The 22,914-nt window shown below is 38.3% G+C and overlaps 1 protein-coding gene across 2 annotated transcripts in view; it reads right to left on the reverse strand.

Moving 5' to 3' along the window:
- Window positions 1-22,914, reverse strand: part of PDE11A (phosphodiesterase 11A) — a 455,368-nt gene that overhangs the window by 268,148 nt on the left and 164,306 nt on the right. The window contains exons 3-4 of one of the 2 annotated variants that reach the window (XM_009182512.4): window positions 17,063-17,152; window positions 10,015-10,155 (exon numbers count right to left, since the gene is read on the reverse strand). In XM_009182512.4, the coding sequence (XP_009180776.2) occupies window positions 10,015-10,155; window positions 17,063-17,152 (231 nt within the window). Of the gene's footprint in view, window positions 1-393; window positions 2,756-10,014; window positions 10,156-17,062; window positions 17,153-22,914 lie in introns of those variants that run through there. The other variant, XM_031651382.1, reaches the window with a different exon arrangement.

The raw sequence follows: 22,914 nt of genomic DNA on the forward strand, positions 1-22,914 counted from the left end.
TATCAAAATGCATTACAAAATTACAGAAATTCAGACAGATATTGGTGCAGAAATAAACAAATAGACCAGCAGGACAAAATTGTGAGCTCAGAAACAGACCCAGGTGTATATGGAAATGCTATAATTTTGAAGTGCCATTACAAAGTGGAGGCAAAACAGTTCTAAGACAATTGGTTATACACATACTGCTTTATACTCCACATAAAAACATAAATTCTAGATGGATAAAAAAGACCATGCATACCAAATGAATATAAAAAGATATACAATAATGCCATTATAACTAAAGGTAGATAAAGATTTTTATAACAAAACCTTTAAAGCACAAATCAAAAAGGGAGGTTAATAAATTTGACACATTAAAATTAAAATATTCCACAAAACCAAAGATACCTGTTGAGAGAGGCAATCCACAAAACCAAGCCATGCAGGTCAGGACTGCAAGGCCTTAGTTCAGTTCTCAGGATTGTATTTGCAGTGAGCAAACCTGAGAGATGAAGTAACATCTTTCCCCAGACAAACACCAGGCTTGATATCACTCAATAGAAAAGGGATATATTTCCCAAGCACAGTGTTGTAATATGACCTCTTCTGTAATATGACCCAGTACACGTGCAGGCCCACACCCACCTGTTGCACTTGTGGAACTTGGAGAACATGGGGAACCAGCACTATTGTTACAGTTTACAATATAAGGTTTATATTTGTATCTACAAGTATATGCTCCATTGTTTTTTAGCCTTACTTCGATATTTAAATATGTTCAATACTCAATACCCATCTTATTTATCCCAACTTCCCCACTCATCACCTGCTTGGCTAGATTTCAAACTGCCATATTTTTCAGGAAGGGCTTCTTAGAACAACATTATAGTGCTCTTCTTTGCATGTTTGAAAATATCTCTCCACAGCTTGTGTAATTGTCTGAGTTTGGCTTTAAATTTTGGAGTTAAAATTAGAGGGTCACATTTTTTTTTCCCCTGAGGACTTTGTAGATATTGCCCATTGTCCTCTAGCACAGGAGACTGCGACTAGGAAGTCTAACATCAGAATGAATTTTCCTGCAATAGGTGCTTTGATTTTTTTGTGTGTAAATGTCCATATGCTTTTTCCAATAACTTTGAAGTCTATTAACACCAAATGTGTTTCAGTGATAAGCAGTCGGTATCAATTTTGCCTGAAATGGTGTGTTCCTTCAGTCTGTAAATCCAAGATTGCCTTTATTTCAGTAAAATGTCCTAGTGTTATAATTTTGAATGTTTTTTTTTTCCTGTTCCATTTGCCATGTTCTCTTTAGAGTTGCCAATTATCCTTAGTTTGGACCTCTGTTATTCTGATTCCATTTTTATCATTCTCCTTTTTTAATGCTTTATTATTTTCCATTTTATTTTCAATTTTGTGTCCCTAAAAGTATTTTAGAAGTATTATTTCTTCTTGTTTTTAATGTAGTATTCCTTTCTGTGCAGCTACATATTTTTCTTCTACTTTTTTCTAAGCTCTACCAACCCAGTTTCTTATCTTTTATACTGCTTATCATTTATTCCTTAAGCATTTGTATCTCTTTCTTGAACAACTTTATTTTTCCTGAGAGATCTTACTATTTTTTATTTCATTTCATGGAAAACTTTAAGCGTTTTTCTGGTGTGTGTTTTTCACTTGGCTTTTGTTTTCACATCCCTTCCTACTTTTTTTCTTATAGTATCTTAGCATGAGCCCCATGCTGGTGGTTCTTTGTTGGGTGTTAATGTTTAAATGAATAATGGACAGGGAGGGCAAAGTCAGAGGAATGATTTAGGGTGGCTGCATTTGAATTTCAGTCTATTATCTTTGAGTGTTTTCTCACCAACACTCTGCTCTGAGCAGCCATTTCAGTTTCTGCCTGGTGAGAAGTCTCCTATGCTTACTGTGAAGTCCAATATGACATAGATATTTTCGTGTAATGAATTAGCCTTTAAATCTCTTCAGCTGGCCAAGATAAGCAGCTGCAGGGTGACTTGCCACTCATGTTCCCATTTATCCTGATACATCAACAGCCTTGTTTCCAGGATGACTTGTCTGCAACTTTTTTTGTTCCACTCACCCTGGCCACCCCTTCTGCCAATCTATGGCAGCAAGGAGGACTCAAGAAACATCCCTGAGCCTGCCCAGGCATCTGCTCTTACTGTTTCAAGCAAGTATACGTGACTTATTTTGGTGAACATTGTGGTCTGCCCAAGATGGCTGAAGGCAAGTAACCTCACTCAGCCTTTTATTCAATACTTCATCTTATCTAGTTGCTACTGAATTAAGCAGCCCTCCCAACCTTATATGAGGTGGAAGTGGAGTGATGACTTGTGGCATGGGGTTATGAGTACTTCTTTTGTGGATTACGGAGTTTGCATGTCTTGTCCTGGTGTTCAGATTGGTCTTTAATTGCTAAAAGAAAAGATAAATCCATTTAGCAAATCCTCTCTCCTGGCACCCTGACTTTTAAGTTTGTTCTCTTGCTAAGAGGTTGACTACCTGCCCTTTCCTTCCATGAGATGATAAACTCATGACTCTTCCTGGAAGAGAAGATACAAGAAAATATGACTCAAAAGGAGAAAATTTAAAGCTCCCTCAATTTAATGGTTGTGAAAATGTAATCTCATTTATATACCCATGTTTTGATAAAAACAGCTTTTTATATATGTTGTTTCTCCCCTTTATTATTCACCTAAAATTGTATCAAAGACATTGTTTCTATGAATATAGACATATATCATTGTTTTAAAACACTACATAGAATTTCATTATATAAATATATTGATACTTGAATTATTTACTATATGAAATATACTATATAGGACATATATAATATACTCTATATATAATATACTATAGTATATATATAATATACTATATAGTACTAAATACACTACTATAGGAATGCAATAAGTATTCTTATATACTCGGTTTGGTCTGGTCTCCATCCATTTCATTATTCTAAATTTTAAGAGGAGGAGTTGCTGGGTGCAAAGCCTATCCCTTTTTCAAGTTAAAATATATTTTCAGCTATTCGGGAGGCTGGGGCAGGAGAATTGCTTGAACCCGGGAGGCGGAGGTTGCAGTGAGCCGAGATCACGCCACTGCACTCCAGCCTGGGCCTCCAGCCTGGGTGACAGAGCAAGACTCCATCTCCAAATATATTTTACCAAACTGATGTCCACAAAAGTTATCCCAACTTAAGTTCCCACTATCAGTAACGAGAAAGTCAATTTTCTAATTCCCATACTCATACTGGTTATTACAATTATTTTCAAGCTTTACCAATCTGATGGCTGAAAAAAATCATAGAGCTGTTTGAAAGTGCTTATTCTCATCAGAATTGAATGATTGTTCTAATGAGCCTTTACCTACCAAATGAATAAAACATATTAACTGGTATTTTTGCATTTGATTTTTTAACATTAAATCTTTGATTCATGTGAAGTTTACACTGGCATTACAGAAATAAGGCAAAAAGCTGGGTACTCATTTTTCAATGTTATAAGAGGGCAAAGGATTATCTAGAACAGTGATCTGTAAACCCTTGTCTGCTAGTCAAATCTGATCTACTACCTATTTTTGTCAATAAAGTTTTATTGCAACACAGCCATGCTCATTCTTTATACATATTGTCTATGACTGCTTTTGCGTTATAATGGGCAAAGTTAGGTAGCTGCAATAGAGACTGTGTGACTTGCAAACCCTAAAATATTTACTATGTGGGCATTTACAGAAAACATTGCCGATTTCTGATCTAAGACATGTACTTAGTTCCTTCCTCTCACTGGTTAATACAGATAAAAGACTCCAGATTTAGTGAAATTAAATGTTAACTTGTACCTTTCTCTGGTAGAGATACAAGTGATTCTCTCCAGTAGAAAAGATAATCTTGAAGGTTATAGTTTATGGCTTAGTTTTGTCTTTACCAGTGTTGTTTTTAACTTTGAAATTGTATCCTAACATTGTCCATAAATACCTAACTTCTCAAGTACTCTTTGGACTGATTTTAACATCATATTGGTTCTCTCATACATTAATGAGTTTAAAAAATCTTCAGCTTGCATTTGTTTTATATTTATATGAATCATAATTTTGCCTTTTATAAAAATTATATTTTTATAGGTATGAACTAGAAATCCAGCTTCTTACGGTTCTTTTTTCCCCAAATTGCCAGCCATTTGCTTCCAAAACATTTATAGAATAATACATCATTCTCCCCATCTATCTAATTGTTACATATGTGGATTGAATACAAGATAACTAATTATAGAATATAATTTGCATATTGATTATAGATTTAAAAGTTCACAGATACAGCTATACAAAAAAAAAAAAAACATATTCTTTTTCTATAATTCAACTAAATTTATCTGCTTGACCCCAAGCCTGCTTATTGACAGAATACAAAAGAAATTACTCCAGTTAAATCCGCCACTTCAGGTTTTCTCAGTCATTTCAGATTTAAACTCATTTAATACTGAAATTTTCACCAAGGTGACCTGCACCTTTCCGGGTGCTTGGAAGAGACACGGCAGGTCTGCAGTCACCCGCTCAAGCAGATTGGCCTCTGTTCTGAGATAAGAAGGCCTTGCTGGCCCTCAGCATAGTCATTCCTAACACTGGATATGCATAAATATCCACAGCCCCTCCAGCACCAGGTCACAACCCTGTCCCTTCCTCATCCTGACAGCTAGGCTTCTTCAGGCCCCAGCCCTCCCTCTGTTAACGTCTGCCAGGAAATGGGGAAAGCTGCATTTGCCTCTCATGCTCCTTCGGGACTCTAGAAAAGCTGTCAGGCTCTCACTGCCTCTTAACGCCTCTGACATTGTCACCTATTTTTCCTGCCATGGTGTCTAGGGGAAGTTTCAACTCCCCCCACCCGCTCTCCAACGCCCACCACCATCACTATACGGAGAATTGAGTCTGGGAGCAAGGTTAGGAAGACTGATGACCTCACATTTCTTATTCTCCTCTCCGATTCTCCTCCCTTAGTCCAGGCAATCCAAGAATGGGATAGTCTACGGCTTCATCTATTTTCTTTCCATTCTACTGTTTTGTTCATAATTTTACGTTCTGATTCATTCAAGCCTTTAGGAAAAAGTTTTGGTTTTCCAGAATAACCCTGCTATAAATTTTATATTATTTATTTATTCATTTATTTATTGACTGATTGATTTTCAGAGGTGGTGTTTCACTATTTTGCCCAGGCTGTCCTTGAACTCCTGGGCTCAAGCAACCCTTCTGCCTCAGCCTCCTGAGTAGCTGGGACTGTAGGTGCATGCTACTGTGCAAAGCCCTGCTATAAATTTTAAAAGTCCATTTTGGAACTTAAAATTCCATTTAACTGTTCCCGTATTCTCAGTCATTCCTCCCCTGAAGTAACATACCACATGCTTACTGTCAAGTTGGGGAGGGGTGTGGACAGGGACACTTCCCTTAACCCCTTGATATCAATCTTTTTTTCCTGAAATTTTTGCTTTACATTATGTAGATAATTATTGGTTATAACACACCTAAAAAATGGAACTAGCACTTTGCATAAGAAAAAGCTCTTTGGTGTTTATCATAAATACCAGGGGCATCAGAGGTGATGAAGACTGTCTAAGAAGCATCCTGCTAGTGATAGGTTCATTGATAATAAGAAAGAAAGAAAGGTCATAATTAATATGGAAAAGGTATAATTGAACTGTGGATTTGCTTGGTAATATGGAGATCTTATATGGATTCCTTTATTATTATAAAAATATACTTATTATTGAAACATTTCCAGTAAAAATAACTGTCAAGTTTGAAAATCTTCTAATACAGTAGATTAGAAGGGTGGTCATTCTTGCTAATCATCTAACTTGGACTCGTTTTTATGGTGTGGTCTAACTCTTTGGCAAATGACCAAAAAAGTACAGATGATGGAAGCTGACATTGAATGTGGGGGCAGAGATAAACATTCTCCTGTTTATCCTGGCTTCTTCTCCTGAATGTGGCGTGACTGTTTCTCATCTCCTTTCTATAATTTCTACTGCACAACTTGGGTGGTGCACAGAACTGTGACATCTACAAGCCTAAAGTTTTGAGAAGCCTTTGGTGAGAAGTGTATTAAAGGAATGCCCAGCATTGGTAGGTTTTCTGCTGGGGATGCCACATAAATAGATACCTTTACCCCAAACTTCTCCTACCACCTCCACAGGCAGCAGACTTGCCAACAAGTCTTTACAGCTTCTGGAACAATACTGAACAGATTAATATTTTTTTTCACCTGGTTCACTTTTACTTTCAGAGTTCATCCCTATGGTGTTAGAGGAGCTCATTCTCACTATAAACTAAAAATAAAGTCCTACTCCAACTGAACAGACCCCTTCTTGGCCAAGGGGACCCAAGAAAAACCTTAAAAACTGAATTCCTGGCCATAAATGGAAGGAAAGTCAAATAGCCTTCTCATTATTTGCCCTCCGTTTTGGAGTTCATACACAGCTGAGCAGTATTAATGTTCAAATAGAGGTCATAGACTCATGAAACAGACTCATTCTGGCAATAAGATACCAAATTATAAACAAGACCTAACACATGTAAGGCAAAGAAGGGTTAAGTCATTCCTGCAAGCCACCAATCTTGCTACATAGCATCCTTATCTTAATTTGAAACATTCCTTTCTGCTGACTCTGAGTTTTAGATAGAGCCTTACTCCTTTAATCAATTGCAAATTAAAGAATCTCTGAACCTACCTATAACCTGTAAGTCCCTGCTTCAAGATATCCTGCCCTTTCGGGCCAAACCAATATATACCTTCCATGTACTGATGTATGTCTTTGCCTGTAACTCCTGCCTCCAAAAAATGTATAAAACCAAACTGCGATCCAACTACCTTAGGACCACTTACTCAAGGCTTCTTTTGTTTGTATTTCCCCTGGGCCACAGTCACTCATATTGGCTCAGAAAAAGCCTCTTTATCTATATAACAAACCTGCACATGTATACCTGAACCTAAAATAAAAGTTAAAAAAAAAAAAGGAGCGAGTTTCATATTTCAAGAGATGCTTTTCTGGAGGTGCTTTGAGGGACCTGATGACAGAGGAAACTTTCAATAATAAGTCTGTAAAACACACAAGGTAATAGAAACACTTATCCATTTAAAAAATGCTATTCTGGGCTGGGCGCCATGGCTCACACCTATAACACCAGCACTTTGGGACGCCGAGGCGGGTGGATCAACTGAGGTCAGGAGTTTGAGACCAGCCTGGCCAACATCGCAAAACCCCAAAAATTAGCTGGGCATGGTGGTGGGCACCTATTATCCCAGCAACTCGGGAGGCTAAGGCAGGAGAATCACTTGAACCCAGGAGATGGAGGTTTCAGCGAGCTGAGATTGCACCATTGCACTCCAGCCTGGGGGACAGGGCGAGATTCCGTCTCAACAAAAAAAAAAAAAAAAAAAAAAAAAGCTATCTTGCCTTTACAAAGAATAAAATTTTGTAATTTCAAACAACATGAATTAGCTTGAAGGATGTTAAGTGAAATAAGCCAGGTACAGAAAGACAAATACTGGATGATCTCACTTATTTCTAAAATTTAAAAAGTTGAACTCATAGGAGCAAAAAGTAGAATGGTAGTTGCCAGCGGCTAAAAGTAAAAGTGAGTGGAGAGTTGTTGGTCACAGTGTACAAGTTTCATTAGACGGAAGGAATATGTTTTTGAGCTCTATTACACAGCATGGTGACTATAATTAGTAACAATGTATATTTCAGAATTGCTAAGAGTGAAGTTCAAATGTCCTTCCCACAAAAAATAAGTATGTGAGGGGATGCATATATTAATTAATCATCCCACAATATATACATGTATCAAAACATCACACTGTAGACCATAAATACATAAAATTATTATTTATCAATTAAAATTTAGAACATTAGAATTTAAAAAATCAAAAAACCAAAACAAAACAAAAATAAAATATTTTACGGAGTTCGGTTTTTCCATCAATATCACTTTGGAGGGGGGTGGGTAAGAAAAGAGAAGATATAATGAGGAGTGTTCCAGAATTTTCTGCCCCAACATTAGTCTTAGAGTGTTCAGCAGTGATAGCAAAGAGGCCTTTTGAACCTTCAGTAGAATACCAGCCAGTGCTGTTATCGTTTGTACCATCTACCCTAACTAGATGGTGTTTTTTGACCACTCCTCTCCCTACTTCATACCATGAAGATATTGCTATTTCTACCGTTCCCTCCAGCTCTGCCCCTACATTCAATATCAACTTCCATCATCTATACTTTTTTGGTCATTTGCCAGAGTTAGACCACACCATAAAAACGAGTTCAAGTTAGAAGATTAGCAAGAATGACCACCCTTAGATGGTTTAAGTTGCTTTCATATCTGTTTACAAGTGAGCTAGCCAACAATGAGTTTGCCTGTGTCCAGATTCCAGCCTACCTACCCCTGACCCTCACCCCCGGTCACTTGCTCCCACAGGGACCTTGGGGTGGTTCAGATTATCCTGGAAGCCAAAGCCCCAACAGTTGCCCTTCCTGCCTTTGTTTAATGGGGGCTTCTCTGTGGCCCTGAAACCTGCCAGGTACTAATGAGCACCCCCACCGCTTCCCATCCTTTAGGGGGCTTTAGAGTCAGGCAGTGGAGGTGACTGGCAAGTCACGAAACTCTCTGAGCCTTATTTCCTCATCTATAAAATTATTATAGGGTGATAATAACACCTACCTTATAAAATGAGGATTAAATGAATGCAAATGTTTCACAAAGTTTCTGAAAGCACTCCATTAAGTATGGGCTATTGGAGTGTGTGTGTGTGCATGTTCTCCCAAGGTTCAGCTGAGATTTATACAGTCACAGGATACTTTCCAGGCTATTGTTTGTGTAAACCACACTGACTGAAACAGAAATAGCCCCAATCTCTGCTAAAATCTGGGGAAACACTCCTAAACATTTTAGACGTAGATTTTAAAAGAAACTCATTATTGTGAGTCTTACAATACTTATTATTGAATCTCCAAAATTTACCCTAAGGTTCTTATTCTTTGAGGAAAATAAACCTAAAGGCAAAGGGAATAATCTTTTGTAAGTAAAGTGTGGCAAAATAACATTCTGTCAGGTATTAAAGCAACTCTTAATTGCTAGACAATTCCTGATCTTTGAAGCAAGTTCTCAGCAAAGATATTAAATTGCTGCCAAGGGCTTAGACATTTAGCTTTCAAGAATTTAGATTGATGATGATTATTATTTCAATATTGTTGCTTATCTACCCAGCAGATTTCCCCCTGAAAGCCAAAGGGCTTAATAAAACCAGAAAGCTGGCCACAAATTGCCACGGTGAGGCAGCCCTAAGGTCCTGAATGAGATGCTTCCTTCTGGAGTGGCAGGAACCCCTGCAGGGAAGTGAACAGCGGCCCTCTTCACCTGGTAAGGCTACTCTGTGCCGGAATTCACAGGTTCACAGCAGCTGTGAAAGAACCTGGAAGCCTCCACAGGACAAACCTGCTGCAGGGAACAGCCCAGCAACGACCGGCCATTCCAATCTGCTCGAGTCCAGTTTGTCTGGGCTCCAAGAGCTAAGGGTACTGAATCTCCACTCATTTGTTTGCTTCCTCCTTGCCTTACGAAGGCCATGGAACATTGTCTGGACTGAAATCCACCCCCAGAAATGCTGAAGGCATTACCCTTCATAGGTAAATAAAAGTGAAACAGACACTTGAGTTTATCTTCTAATGGAGCTGTGTGAGGTTGGGCAAATCACTGAACCCCTTAGTTCCTTCATCTGCAATTACAAAGGCCTGGGATAGATCTAGAAAGTCCCTGTTAGCTTAAAGTCTATGTTTCTAAGTTGACTGAAAAATGATAATGAAATACACATAAAGAAAATAAACTCTTGTTTTATGAAAAGTTGCCTCATGATTGAAGAGTCAGGAAGAGAGTGATTCAAGTCAATTTCACAAGTTTAAATACAAATAAACTCAACTTTATTCTATTTACACCGTCTTCAACTTTAAAAGATAACAGATAACTTACTGGTGATTCGATGTCCTCTAGGAGTAAAACAGAACAGCGTTCACATTTCAGCAGAGTTTGGGCCCGATGCATTATTTTCTTGACAATTTTCTCCAGGTCAGTTTGTTCTTCAAAGAGGTCATTAACCACCTCTAGCAAAGCCTAGAAAAGATGAAATAGTTGTATTTAGGTGGATGTAAAACTGAAAAAATGTTGTTTTTTTTCCTTAAAATTTAATTTAGTCTTTGCTTTAATAAAATATAATAAATCTTTTTGTGTAGCTAATTTTAAAAACTTTTATGATTGTTTCGATATATTTTTATCACTCAATTTTAGAATACATGCTTAAACTGCAAAATACAACTTGAGAATAGAGCTAGTTCTTGTAACAGGTTTGAAAATAAGTAACTCAAAACCTAAGCTATTGGAACTCTAGATTATTTTGAGTCTTAAAAGATGATGATTATAGGGGTCACTTGAGAGGCAGGTGTAACCAAGTCAACTATAACCCTTGTTTCTCTCACTATAGATTAGCCTTCTTCCTTACCAACATTGTTTTGTAAAATGTTGAAAATTACTAAAGAGCACCAGAGAAGACCCTTTCCCTCTTCACTGTTGATCTTCACTACAGATTAACTTCCCTCTTCTCCTCTCACACAAGGACTCCATGGCCATCACAGTGCCTTAAGATGGAATGTTAAATATATTCTTTTAAATTGGAAAGAAAATGAAAAGCAGCTATAAAGAAAACAAGTTGTATAGAAAAGAAAACAAACTGTAACTAATTATATTGTTATAACTCATACACCAGCCTTGTATAGAAAATGCTGAAATCCTATTAAATTTCGTTGCTTTGTGCCTATAGAAGCAAGAGTCTAACTTTTAACTTTGGAACATTTACCCTATTTCTCTGGAGTCTGCATCTCCTGGATTGGCCATTCCCAGCTTTTCACTTTAATAAACTCTTTAGAACTAAATTCTGATTATTAATATTTCAGTTTGACACAGGAATCACATAACCATTAGCTATAGGCATTTCTCCTCTCCTATAGTAATTTTTATGCAATGCAACTAGGTACAAACCCAACATTTTGGCTGGGGCAGTGGCTCATGCCTGTAATCCCAGCACTTTGGGAGGCCGAGGCAGGTGGATCACCAGGTCAGGAGTTTGAGACCAGCCTGGCTAATATGGTGAAACCCCGTCTCTACTAAAAATACAAAAAAAATTAGCCAGGCATGGTGGCATGTGCCTATGGTCCCAGCTACTCTGGAGGCTGAGGCAGGAGAATCACTTGAGCCCAGGAAGCAGAGGTTGCAGTGAGCCGAGATCGCACCACTGCATTCCAGTCTGGACAATAGAGTGAGATCCTTTCTCAAAAACAAACAAACAAACAAAAAACAAAAACAAAAACAAAAAACAATATTTTATAAATAATGAATACCTCTAAAGCACATTGATTTCCGAAAATTACAAAGCAGCTCTTCCTCACTATCAGGAAGAAAGAGATTCTTGGTCAAACTTCAGACTGTTTCACTAATACACATCCCTTATACAACTCTGAAAGAATTAGAGAGGTGAATGCTAATTAAGGTTCAGATTCTTAAATATATATATATATAAAATATATGTAATTTACATTTAGTCTTTGCTAAATATAAATATATAAATTACATATATAATATAAATATATATAATATATACATATCCTTCATATATAAAATATACCCTCCATATATATAAATAAATATATATGTACACACATACATATATACCCTCCTTAATTCCTCTACACAAGAGGACATACTGCTTTATCCCAAACTGTCCAGGAGAACATTTAGATATTTATATATCAGGAAAGAAACACATTAATTTTTTTTTAAAACAGCAGAATGAAAAGCACACGACTTAGAAAAAAATCTGAAGCTCTAACTTGAAAACTGTGTACTTATTTAAAAATTAAATTGTAGTAACCTGTGATTTTCTCCAGCTAAGAAATTAGCTGCAATTTTTTTTTTTTTTTTTTTTTTTTTTTTGCATTGAAATAATGTTTGTTTGCTCAGGTCAGGTATGCATTTGTGAAAAATAAAAAATAAAAATAATATTTGCTTGGAATTTTTAATGGCATAGATGTTTCCAGAGATTTAAGAATGGTAGGTTATGTACACGTGGTAGATATTATGCTTCTCTCAGACAGCAATCAGAAAATTACACAGACAGCGAATTGCCCAGAGGGCACTTGATTCAATAGAATGTAGAAAGAGGTGCAATTTCAAGTCTAATCTCTCACAAAAGGATTTCATGAATTGTCAAATTCACACCTATTCATCATGGTGCTAATCATCATCTCAGGGACATGACTAATTTTCAACTTCAATAATGAATTTGATTTGTCCTGAAACCACTGAAACGTGAAAATTTCTTCTCTGAATCTATTCAGGTAAAAAAGCATTTGAGTAGCTGGGCGTGGTGGCTCATGCCAATAATCCCAGCACTTTGGGAGACCAAGGCAGGTAGATCACATGAGGCCAGGAGTTCTAGAGCAGCCTGGGCAACATGGTGAAACCCCGTCTCTACTAAAAATACAAAAAAATTAGCCGGGTGTGGTAGTGTACACCTGTAGTCCCAGCTACTCAGGAGGTTGAGGCAGGAGAATCACTTGAACCTGGGAGGCAGAAGTTGCAGTGAGCCGAGATCACGCCACTGCACTCCAGCCTGGGTGACAGAGTGAGACTCCACCTCAAAAAAAAAAAAAAAAAGGCATTTGAATGAGTTAGGAAAAACATGAAATAAGTCCAGTTCACCGAGCAACTGAAAGAGGACCAAATATCCTAGGTAGGGTTATTGAAACCACCATTGCAAAATTATCGCTGGGCTGACCTAACCAGCTCCATTTTTCTTCTAATCTCCAAACTGTCCTTGTTCATTTCTGGGCATAGGCTGAACTAACTTTGGGAGGAACATAGTTTATAGTTTATTGTTTAAAACAAAGATGATAATAGCCCTTTCCCAAAACAACCTCTTTCTTCTCTGGGGACTAGAATGCCTTTGTAGGACTAACAAATTAGCCACAAAATCAGAAATTATGGCTTAGGAGTCACACAGCTGACTCTTCCTAAACTGCTCCTCAGATCAGTGCTTCAGATATTTTGTAGACCCTGCACCTGATGGATCAGCTGGCACCACCCAGATCGATAAATTGGCTCATCTGATCTTGTGACCTTCCCGACCCAGGAGCTAACTCAGGGCAAGAGGACAGTTTCAATTCTCTATGATTTCATCTCCAACCCAACCAATCAGCATTCCCTACTCACTGGCCTTCCCCCACCCACCAAATTATCCTTAAAAACTCTGATCTGGGGAGACTGATTTGAGTAATAATAAAACTCTGGTCTCTGACACAGCCAACTCGGTGAATTAACCTTTCTCTATTGCAATTTCCCTGCCTTGAGAAATTGACTTTGTCTAGGCAGTGGGCAAAGTGAACCCACTGGGTGGTTACATTATCTCTAAAGAAAGACCGAACAGAGCTAAGGACCATATTGCTCCATGATCCCAAAGCAAACAGGAATAACAAAAGGTGAAAAAACTTTTAAGTGAATCTTGCTATTTGGCATTTGGACAGCAAATCTCTGTAAGGGGTCAATGCACAATAATTTCATGTTCAGATATTAAAAATCAGAATTTTCTGAGTAATTACAAGCAAAATGCCCTGTTATTAATGGGGAAAACATTATTTCTTTAATCATCTAGACTATTTCTTCAGATGGATCATATTAACTGAACAATTATTTAACTTTTCAATTTGTTGTGATTGCATGGAGAGAGCCTCTGGGATCCATATACAAGAACATTCACCTCAGAGGAAAAACTAACTGTGCCTTGAGTCTTGCACTGACAAATCACATTATAGTAATTTTATTGTTTCTAATTTAAAATTGCTGCTTTATTAACGAGTGATGAAAGTTTTACAAATAACAATGCAGACTAGCTCCAGGATAGGAGAAAAAGAGAAGAAAATCTGGGATATCTGTCAGGCCTCTGAGCCCAAGCTAAGCCATCATATCCCCCTGTGACCTGCACGTATACATCCAGATGGCCTGAAGCAACTGAAGATCCACAAAAGAAGTGAAAATAGCCTTAACTGATGACATTCCACCATTGTGATTTGTTCCTGCCCTACCCTAACTAATACGATAGTCTCCCCCAACCTTAAGAAGGTACTTTGTAATATTCTCCACCACCCTTAAGAATGTACTTTGTACGCCTATCCCAAACTTGTAAGAACTAATGATAATCCCATCACCCTTTGCTGACTCCTTTTTCAGACTCAGCCCGCCTGTACCCAGGTGAAATAAACAGCCTTGTTGCTCATACAAAGCCTGTTGGTATACTCTCTTCACATGGACTCATGTGACAATATCCAATTCAATAGATAATGGAAACATTTTACACAGTTGAATAGGTCCTGCTTCTTGATGCCAACTTGCCTTCCAGGAAACGGGTATCTGCTTTTTGTCCTTCCTTCTAGTGACCTTCTTTCGCTCCTGGGCATGTCCTTGGAGCTTTCCATTCTCTCATCTACATATCCATCCCTAAATTAACCCAGCTAGATCCCTGGCTTTAAATAGCCTCTATATGCTGCTGGTTCCCAAATCTCAATCTCCAGTCCTGACATCTCCCCAGAACTTTAGACTCCTGTATCGAACCGTTTACTTGCCAGCTGTGCCAGCCACAAGTCTCTTTCACTCATTTCCCATATCAGCAAGCCCCGTAGATTTCACCAATTTTGGAGGAAGTCTGTCACTTTTCACTGCCCTAGTCCCAGCCATATTATTTTTTGACTTCAATACAGTTCTTCCCTAAGTTTTCTCACTGCTTCAGCCTTCTCCCTCCCTCCCCAGCCAGTTTATCGTCTCCAGGGAGGCCAGAGTGAACTCTACTAAAAGTAAGTCAGACTCAGCTCAAAATCGTCTAATGGCTTTCCATTGCACTCAGAATGAAAGCCAAAGCCCTTGCCATGCCCACAGGCTTTTCTACTATCTGGCCTGCCTCCACATCCTCATTTTATTTTTTTTCCCTTTCACTCCCCCCTTTCTCTCTGCTCTCTAAACACACCGACCAAGCTTTCTCCTGACCCAAGTCCTTTGTACTTGGTATTTCCACGGCCAGAAATGCTCTCCCCAGACCTTCATGTGGCTTTGCTCCTTCATTCGATTTAGCTTTCTGCTTATAGATCATCTCCTTATAGAGACCTTTTTGATCACCCTCTAAAATACACGTCCTCCCAACCCAACCTTCCTCAACCCTTTATCCCTTTATCTCACTTTATTTTTCCTTGCAGTATTTATCACTACCTATACTATGCAATTTTAAAAATGTGTTTTCTTATCTATTATCTATTGTTCTCATGAATAGTAAGTTCCATAAGGGCGGGGATTTGGATAGACAGCATGTGAAAGGGAACTACACAATCAATACTTGTTGAATGAATAAATTAATTGTGCCATACACAAGAATGCAAAGATTAATCATACATGAAGCTTCCCTTAAGGAGTTCAAAATGTTGTTGGAGAGGTGGGACCTCCTTAAATATCATAATACAGTGTGATAAGTATTCATAATAGAATAGTGGTAGTAGATACAAGGCAAAACCATAAGTGTAGAAAGGAAGATTAATCAGAAGGCTGAGCTGGGTCCTGAAGAATGTGTGAGGCAGACGGTGTGGTTGCAAGGAGTGGGATTGACATGAGGCATTGAAGGCAGAGAGATGAATACAGTTAAAGGTATGATCAAATGAAACAGATTGTTTGCTGGAAATTGGGGACTATATTGCTGGAGTGCCAGATGAAAGCAGGAGCATGGTAAGACATGGGGCTAAAGATGAAAAGAAGATCAAATCAGAGAAAAGATGTGGTATGCCATGCTAAGGACCATGGCTGTATTAGTCAACTCTGTTCATCTGTTTACTGATAAAAAATATCCATAAAGCATAATAATTAGCAAATGAAATTTTAATCAACTTGATGCCCAGATTAATTAAGGGTTTCAAACCCTTTTGAACATCGTTTTGTTAAATGTATTTCTAAATTGTTACAGTAATCTTCCTATATTTAACATTAGAATGAGTATAATATAATTTAATCTCTGTTTGATAATTTAGCATTTTTTGAGTACTAGACTTTGCCTTTTTTGCAACTTAGATCTGTAGCTCCTGAAGGTATAAGAGATCTCTCTAAGTGTCTCTTTATAATACTATAAAATAGTCTTTGCATTATTGTTCCAAGTATCTAGTGTGGGGCACTTTCAGAAACCCTTTCAATTTAAAAATTGTTTCAATCCAAAAATTGTTTCAATTCAAAAATAAAATCTGGGAAGTAGGGGTAAGATCATGTTTGTAACATAACTTGCTTCTTAAAGGAACTTAGTTGTAAAAGCATCACCAAATTGTGTTATTGCTTCAAAGCCATAAATAAGCAAGGATTTATCTGCGGCCTTACAGTATAGATGTGATATTAATTTTCTTTTTTTTTTTTTTTTTTTTTTGAGATGGAGTCTCACTCTGTCACCTAGGCTGGAGTGCAGTGGCGCAATCTCCACTCACTGTGACCTCCACCTCCCGGGTTCAAGCGATTATCCTGCCTCAGCCTCCCGAGTAGCTGGGACTACAGGCACCCGCCACCACGCCCAGCTAATTTTTGTATTTTCAGTAGAGACAAGGTTTCACCATGTGGGCCAGGCTGGTCTTGAACTCCCGACCTTGTGATCTGCCCGCCTCAGCCTCCCAAAGTGCTGGGATTACAGGCATAAGCAATTGTGCCCAGCCAATTTCATTTTTAAAAGAAGCTTGTACCCCTTCCCCCAAATAACAACAGATAATTTGTATCCACTTCCATTTGGGCTTATTGCTTAAAGTGTATCTTCAACCACAGCCTTGCAGAATTATACAAATAAAAAAAGATTCCTGTACTATTCAAAGATCATTCATTGGCTGTTTTTAAAAGACATAATGACTTACAGAAACTAGAAAGAGAGTATTGAGGAGTGTCAACAATGTTTTTATTTACTCACTCTGCTTCTTTCATATTCTTTCCTTGAGGCAGCAAAGAGCTGAGCATTAGATATGGCGATTCCACAAAACGGAAGATACATCTGCATAACCTGGGACAAAGAGAGCAGTAAGAACATTAAAACATAAAAACACTGCTACATCCTTCGCTAAATTCCACACTTCCTCTATATGCCTGATTATAATACTTTATTTGCATCTACAGAGATTGAGTACAGAGAGTTGTTGATACTAGTATTTTAACTTCAGAATGAATATTTTTCAAAGTTAACTGAAAGATGTTGTAAATCAGTCTTTAACTAGAGAATTCACATCTATGAAGACATAAAGTGAAGCAACAGATTATGAGGGCTGTGACATAGGAACTGTGCCTAAAGCAGCTTGTATTGCTTCTTGGATAAAAGAAGGATAAATAAGTAAACAAACTGTGATACACCTGGAATTTAAGGCATGTGCCCATACTCACATTTGGAGGTAGGCAGGATATAAGTCGATTCTTTTGTTGGCATATGGCATATACCATATGTATATGGCACACAATTCATATCTGTAGCAGGGATTTTCAGCTTGATTCTAGACCTATCCGCTACTAGTTTTAAACATGCCTGTCAGGATGGGCCCAGTGGGGTCAGCAGGCCTGGCAACCTTCTGCAAAAGAGCTCTAATTGTGTCTGCCACTGGGTAGACATAACTGGACACAAATCATACTGGTGGGATGCTTCCGCAGAAGCCTGATGAGGAAAGGCTGGGAGCCTGTGATGGAGAAGTCCTCCTATGGGCAGAAACACCCAGCCGTGATGGGCCTACTCCTAACAAAGACTTTCTTATCATGGAGGTTTAGGCATAGGGATTTTTACTACTGCATTGCACTCTCAAGAAATTCATCTCCAAAGCCTCTGATTCCAGAGAGACAGAATGCGCCAAGTAAAAACTGAAAGAACTATTTCCGTAAATTCTTCACAATGTAGATGAAACAAGTGACATACTTGGGACTTCTCTAAAGCAAGAGGGAAAAAGCATGTTTATATCATAGTCTCTCTATGTCTCTCTTTCTGTCCTCTCTGTCTCTCTCTCTCTCACACACACACACACATGCACACACGCACACACACACAATGGTGCCCTAGGAAGAGGTACAAAGCCCTGGCAAAATAGAACAATTCCTGCTGTATCAAGCAGAGGGCAGTGCAGTGCCCGCTGTGGGTGAGGGATGACGGCAGCCTCACCAACTCAGGAAGCACTTGTGAGGCACCCGGGACATCCAGAACGGAATCACCTGGAGTGCAAGGTAATTACGCAGAGGACTTGAGGTGCACAAAAGATGAAGGGCAATTCACATTCCCTATCACTGAATGTCCTTATTAAAATCTTTCTTTGGTTACCTGGGCATGACCAACTCTGACCTACAGTCCTGGAAAGAATTTCAGAGCCATATAAAAACTAAAGCTATGACTTCATTTTTAAAGAAGATAGAGAAACAATGGGATCAGAATTAAGAAGAGGTACAAAAATAAATGATTTTTGCAGATGTTTTTGGGATAAATTCCTTTTCTGGATTTTCACATATTGCCTTCTGGAACTAGATGTTATTTCTGTTACCCCCTACTTTCCCCTTTCTTGCTACTCCCCCTCATGCCTTAGAAAGTTTGTCCATAAACCACGATAAAGCTATTGGCATAAAGCTGCCAGATATTCCATCAGAATTTCCCTGCCTTTAGGCAGAATGGGACCACTTTCAATATCACCTACACATACAGCAAGCACTTTCCTTGTAGTTTTCTGGAAGTTTTGTTTTTGGCTCTTTGTTTTTTTCTGCCATGGAGACAGTGACTATAGCGGGGATAAAAGCAAGGAGGAGATGTGGGTTACTTATTTTAACTTTCCACTACTTATTTGTTTTATTTATTTTTGCCTTCAGGGGACAAATTTAAGGTGGTTGGTAAGTCAAGCAAGTAAGAGGGGAGTGACCAAATGAACATGTGAAATGTTTTCTAATATATCACAGGCTTGCTTCACTTCATTTGTAATTCCAATATTTACTGAGTTCCAGGTATTATGTGAAATTAAAAAGAATCTGAATTTTAAATCAAATAATCTTTGTTATTTTTACAGTTTTGCTGTATGAAATGCAACAAATCACATAAGCTCTTGAACCTTTTTCTTATCTATAAATGCCAGGTTTATGGTCTTTTTTGGTTCTAATCTTTGGTGATTCAAATAATGTGAAACATCATTGAGCTGCAATATTCTATTTACTAGAGAAAACAAAGAATTCAGTAAACATGCCTGTACCTTATTCAAGAAAAAATAATTTATAATAGTAATTGACATTGGCTAAGCCCTTCTGTCAACATGTCAGGCATGATGCTATGTGTCAGGGATGATGTTAAGCATTGTATATGCACTATATCTGTTTTATATTCACTTATGTTTTACCATTAATCCCAGTTTGCAGATGAGAAAACTAAGGCTTTAAGAACTTACCCAAAGTTCTTGGGAGATAATTCTCTATGGATATTTTGTGTTTCTGCACATGTGGCAAAGAGAGGCACTGGCTGTATCTTTTGGGAATGCTTATACAACGAACAGCCTTGGAAGATAGAGATACTGTCTCCTTTCAGAGCAAAGAACAGAAGTGTTTACTATCCAGTATAATAAAGACAATATCTCCCTCTAGACAGAGGTCAGGCAGGCTCACTGTTCATTATAAAAGATTTGGGTTGCTGACATTGGAGGTTCCTCTGCTGTCATGCAATCTACTATATGTGCTATTACTGGAGTCAGGGAACCAGCAAAAATGCTGATGCTCAAACTATTGCTATTGTTGTGAGTAATAAACTGTTTTTTGTCACTGATCCAGGAGTCTCATGTCTTCTGTCAGCATCCATGAGACTGTGGCAGACTAACTTGCTAGCCTGCATGTACAGTATAGTAAAATCAGACCGTTTACAAATCTTAACGATGTCACCTAGATGGTAAATGGTGAAGCTGAATTTAGAATCCAAGCGGCCTAACCCTAGGATCTACCTTCTTTTTTTTGTTGTTGTTGTTGTTAAAATTATTCTCTTTTATTGGTAATTTTTTTTTTAATACTTTAAGTTCTAGGGTACATGTGCATAACGTGCAGCTTTGTTACATATGTATACTTGTGCCATGTTGGTGTGCTGCACCCATCAACTTGTCAGCACCCATCAACTCCTCATTTACATCAGGTATAACTCCCAATGCAATCCCTCCCCCCTCCCCCCTCCCCATGATAGGCCCCGGTCTGTGATGTTCCCCTTCCCGAGTCCAAGTGATCTCATCGTTCAGTTCCCACCTATGAGTGAGAACATGCGGTGTTTGGTTTTGTGTTCTTGCGATAGTTTGCTGAGAATGATGGTTTCCAGCTGCATCCATGTCCCTACAAAGGACACAAACTCATCCTTTTTTATGGCTGCATAGTATTCCATGGTGTATATGTGCCACATTTTCTTAATCCAGTCTGTCACTGATGGACATTTGGGTTGATTCCAAGTCTTGGCTATTGTGAATAGTGCCACAATGAACATACATGTGCATGTGTCTTTATAGCAGCATGATTTATCATCCTTTGGGTATATACCCAGTAATGGGATGGCTGGGTCATATGGTGCTTCTAGTTCTAGATCCTTGAGGAATAGCCATACTGTTTTCCATAATGGTTGAACTAGTTTACAATCCCACCAACAGTGTAAAAGTGTTCCTATTTCTCCACATCCTCTCCAGCACCTGTTGTTTCCTGACTTTTTAATGATCGCCATTCTAACTGGTGTGAGATGGTATCTCATTGTGGTTTTGATTTGCATTTCCCTGATGGCCAGTGATGACAAGCATTTTTTCATGTATCTGTTGGCTGTATGCATGTCTTCTTTTAAGAAATGTCTGTTCATATCCCTTGCCCACTTTTTGATGGGGTTGTTTGTTTTTTTCTTGTAAATTTGTTTGAGTTCTTTGTAGGTTCTGGATATTAGCCCTTTGTCAGATGAGTAGATTGCAAAAATTTTCTCCCACTCTGTAGGTTGCCTGTTCACTCTGATGGTAGTTTCTTTTGCTGTGCAGAAGCTCTTTAGTTTAATTAGATCCCATTTGTCAATTTTGGCTTTTGTTGCCATTGCTTTTGGTGTTTTAGACATGAAGTCCTTGCCCATGCCTATATTACCTAGGTTTTCTTCTAGGGTTTTTATGGTATTAGGTCTAACATTTAAGTCTCTAATCCATCTTGAATTAATTTTCGTATAAGGAGTAAGGAAAGGATCCAGTTTCAGCTTTCTACTTATGGCTAGCCAATTTTCCCAGCACCATTTATTAAATAGGGAATCTTTTCCCCATTTCTTTATTTTTCTCAGGTTTGTCAAAGATCAGATGGCTGTAGATGTGTGGTATTATTTCTGAGGCCTCTGTTCTGTTCCATTGGTCTATATCTCTGTTTTGGTACCAGTACCATGCTGTTTTGGTTACTGTAGCCTTGTAGTATAGTTTGAAGTCAGGTAGCATGATGCCTCCAGCTTTGTTCTTTTGACTTAGGGTTGTCTTGGCAATGCGGGCTCTTTTTTGTTTCCACATGAACTTTAAAGCAGTTTTTTCCAATTCGGTGAAGAAACTCATTGGTAGCTTGATGGGGATGGCATTGAATCTATAAATTACCTTGGGCAGTATGGCCATTTACACGATATTGATTCTTCCTATCCATGAGCATGGAATGTTCTTCCATTTGTTTGTGTCCTCTTTTATTTCACTGAGCAGTGGTTTGTAGTTCTCCTTGAAGAGGTCCTTTACATCCCCTGTAAGTTGAATTCCTAGGTATTTTATTCTCTTTGAAGCAATTGTGAATGGAAGTTCATTCATGATTTGGCTCTCTGTTTGTCTGTTACTGGTGTATAAGAATGCTTGTGATTTTTGCACATTAATTTTGTATCCTAAGACTTTGCTGAAGTTGCTGATCAGCTTAAGGAGATTTTGGGCTGAGATGATGGGGTTTTCTAAATATACAATCATGTCATCTGCAAACAGGGACAATCTGACTTCTTCTTTTCCTAACTGAATACCCTTGATTTCTTTCTCTTGCCTGATTACCCTAGCCAGAACTTCCAACGCTATGTTGAATAGGAGTGGTGAGAGAGGGCATCCCTGTCTTGTGCCAGTTTTCAAAGGGAATGCTTCCAGTTTTTGCCCATTCAGTATGATATTGGCTATGGGTTTGTCATAAATAGCTCTTACTGTTTTGAGATACGTCCCATCAGTACCGAATTTATTGAGAGCTTTTAGCATGAAGGGCTGTTGAATTTTGTCAAAGGCCTTTTCTGCATCTATTGAGATAATCATGTGGTTTTTGTCTTTGGTTCTGTTTATATGCTGGATTATGTTTATTGATTTGCATGTGTTGAACCAGCCTTGCATCCCAGGGATGAAGCCCACTTGATCATGGTGGATGAGCTTTTTGATGTGCTGCTGGATTCGGTTTGCCAATATTTTACTGAGGATTTTTGCATCGATGTTCATCAGGGATACTGGTCTAAAATTCTCTTTTGTTGTTGCATCTCTGCCAGGCTTTGGTATCAGGATGATGTTGGCCTCATAAAATGAGTTAGGGAGGATTTTCTCTTTTTCTATTGATTGGAATAGTTTCAGAAGGAAAGGTACCAGCTCCTCCTTGTGCCTCTGGTAGAATTCGGCTGTGAATCCATCTGGTTCTGGGCTTTTTTTGGTTGGTAGGCTATTAATTATTGCCTCCATTTCAGAGCCTGCTATTGGTCTATTCAGGGATTCAACTTCTTCCTGGTTTAGTCTTGGGAGAGTGTAAGCAGGAAATTATCCATTTCTTCTAGATTTTCTA

This window comes from Papio anubis, chromosome 10 (genome assembly GCF_008728515.1).
Source record: "Papio anubis isolate 15944 chromosome 10, Panubis1.0, whole genome shotgun sequence".
Lineage (NCBI taxonomy): Eukaryota > Metazoa > Chordata > Mammalia > Primates > Cercopithecidae > Papio > Papio anubis.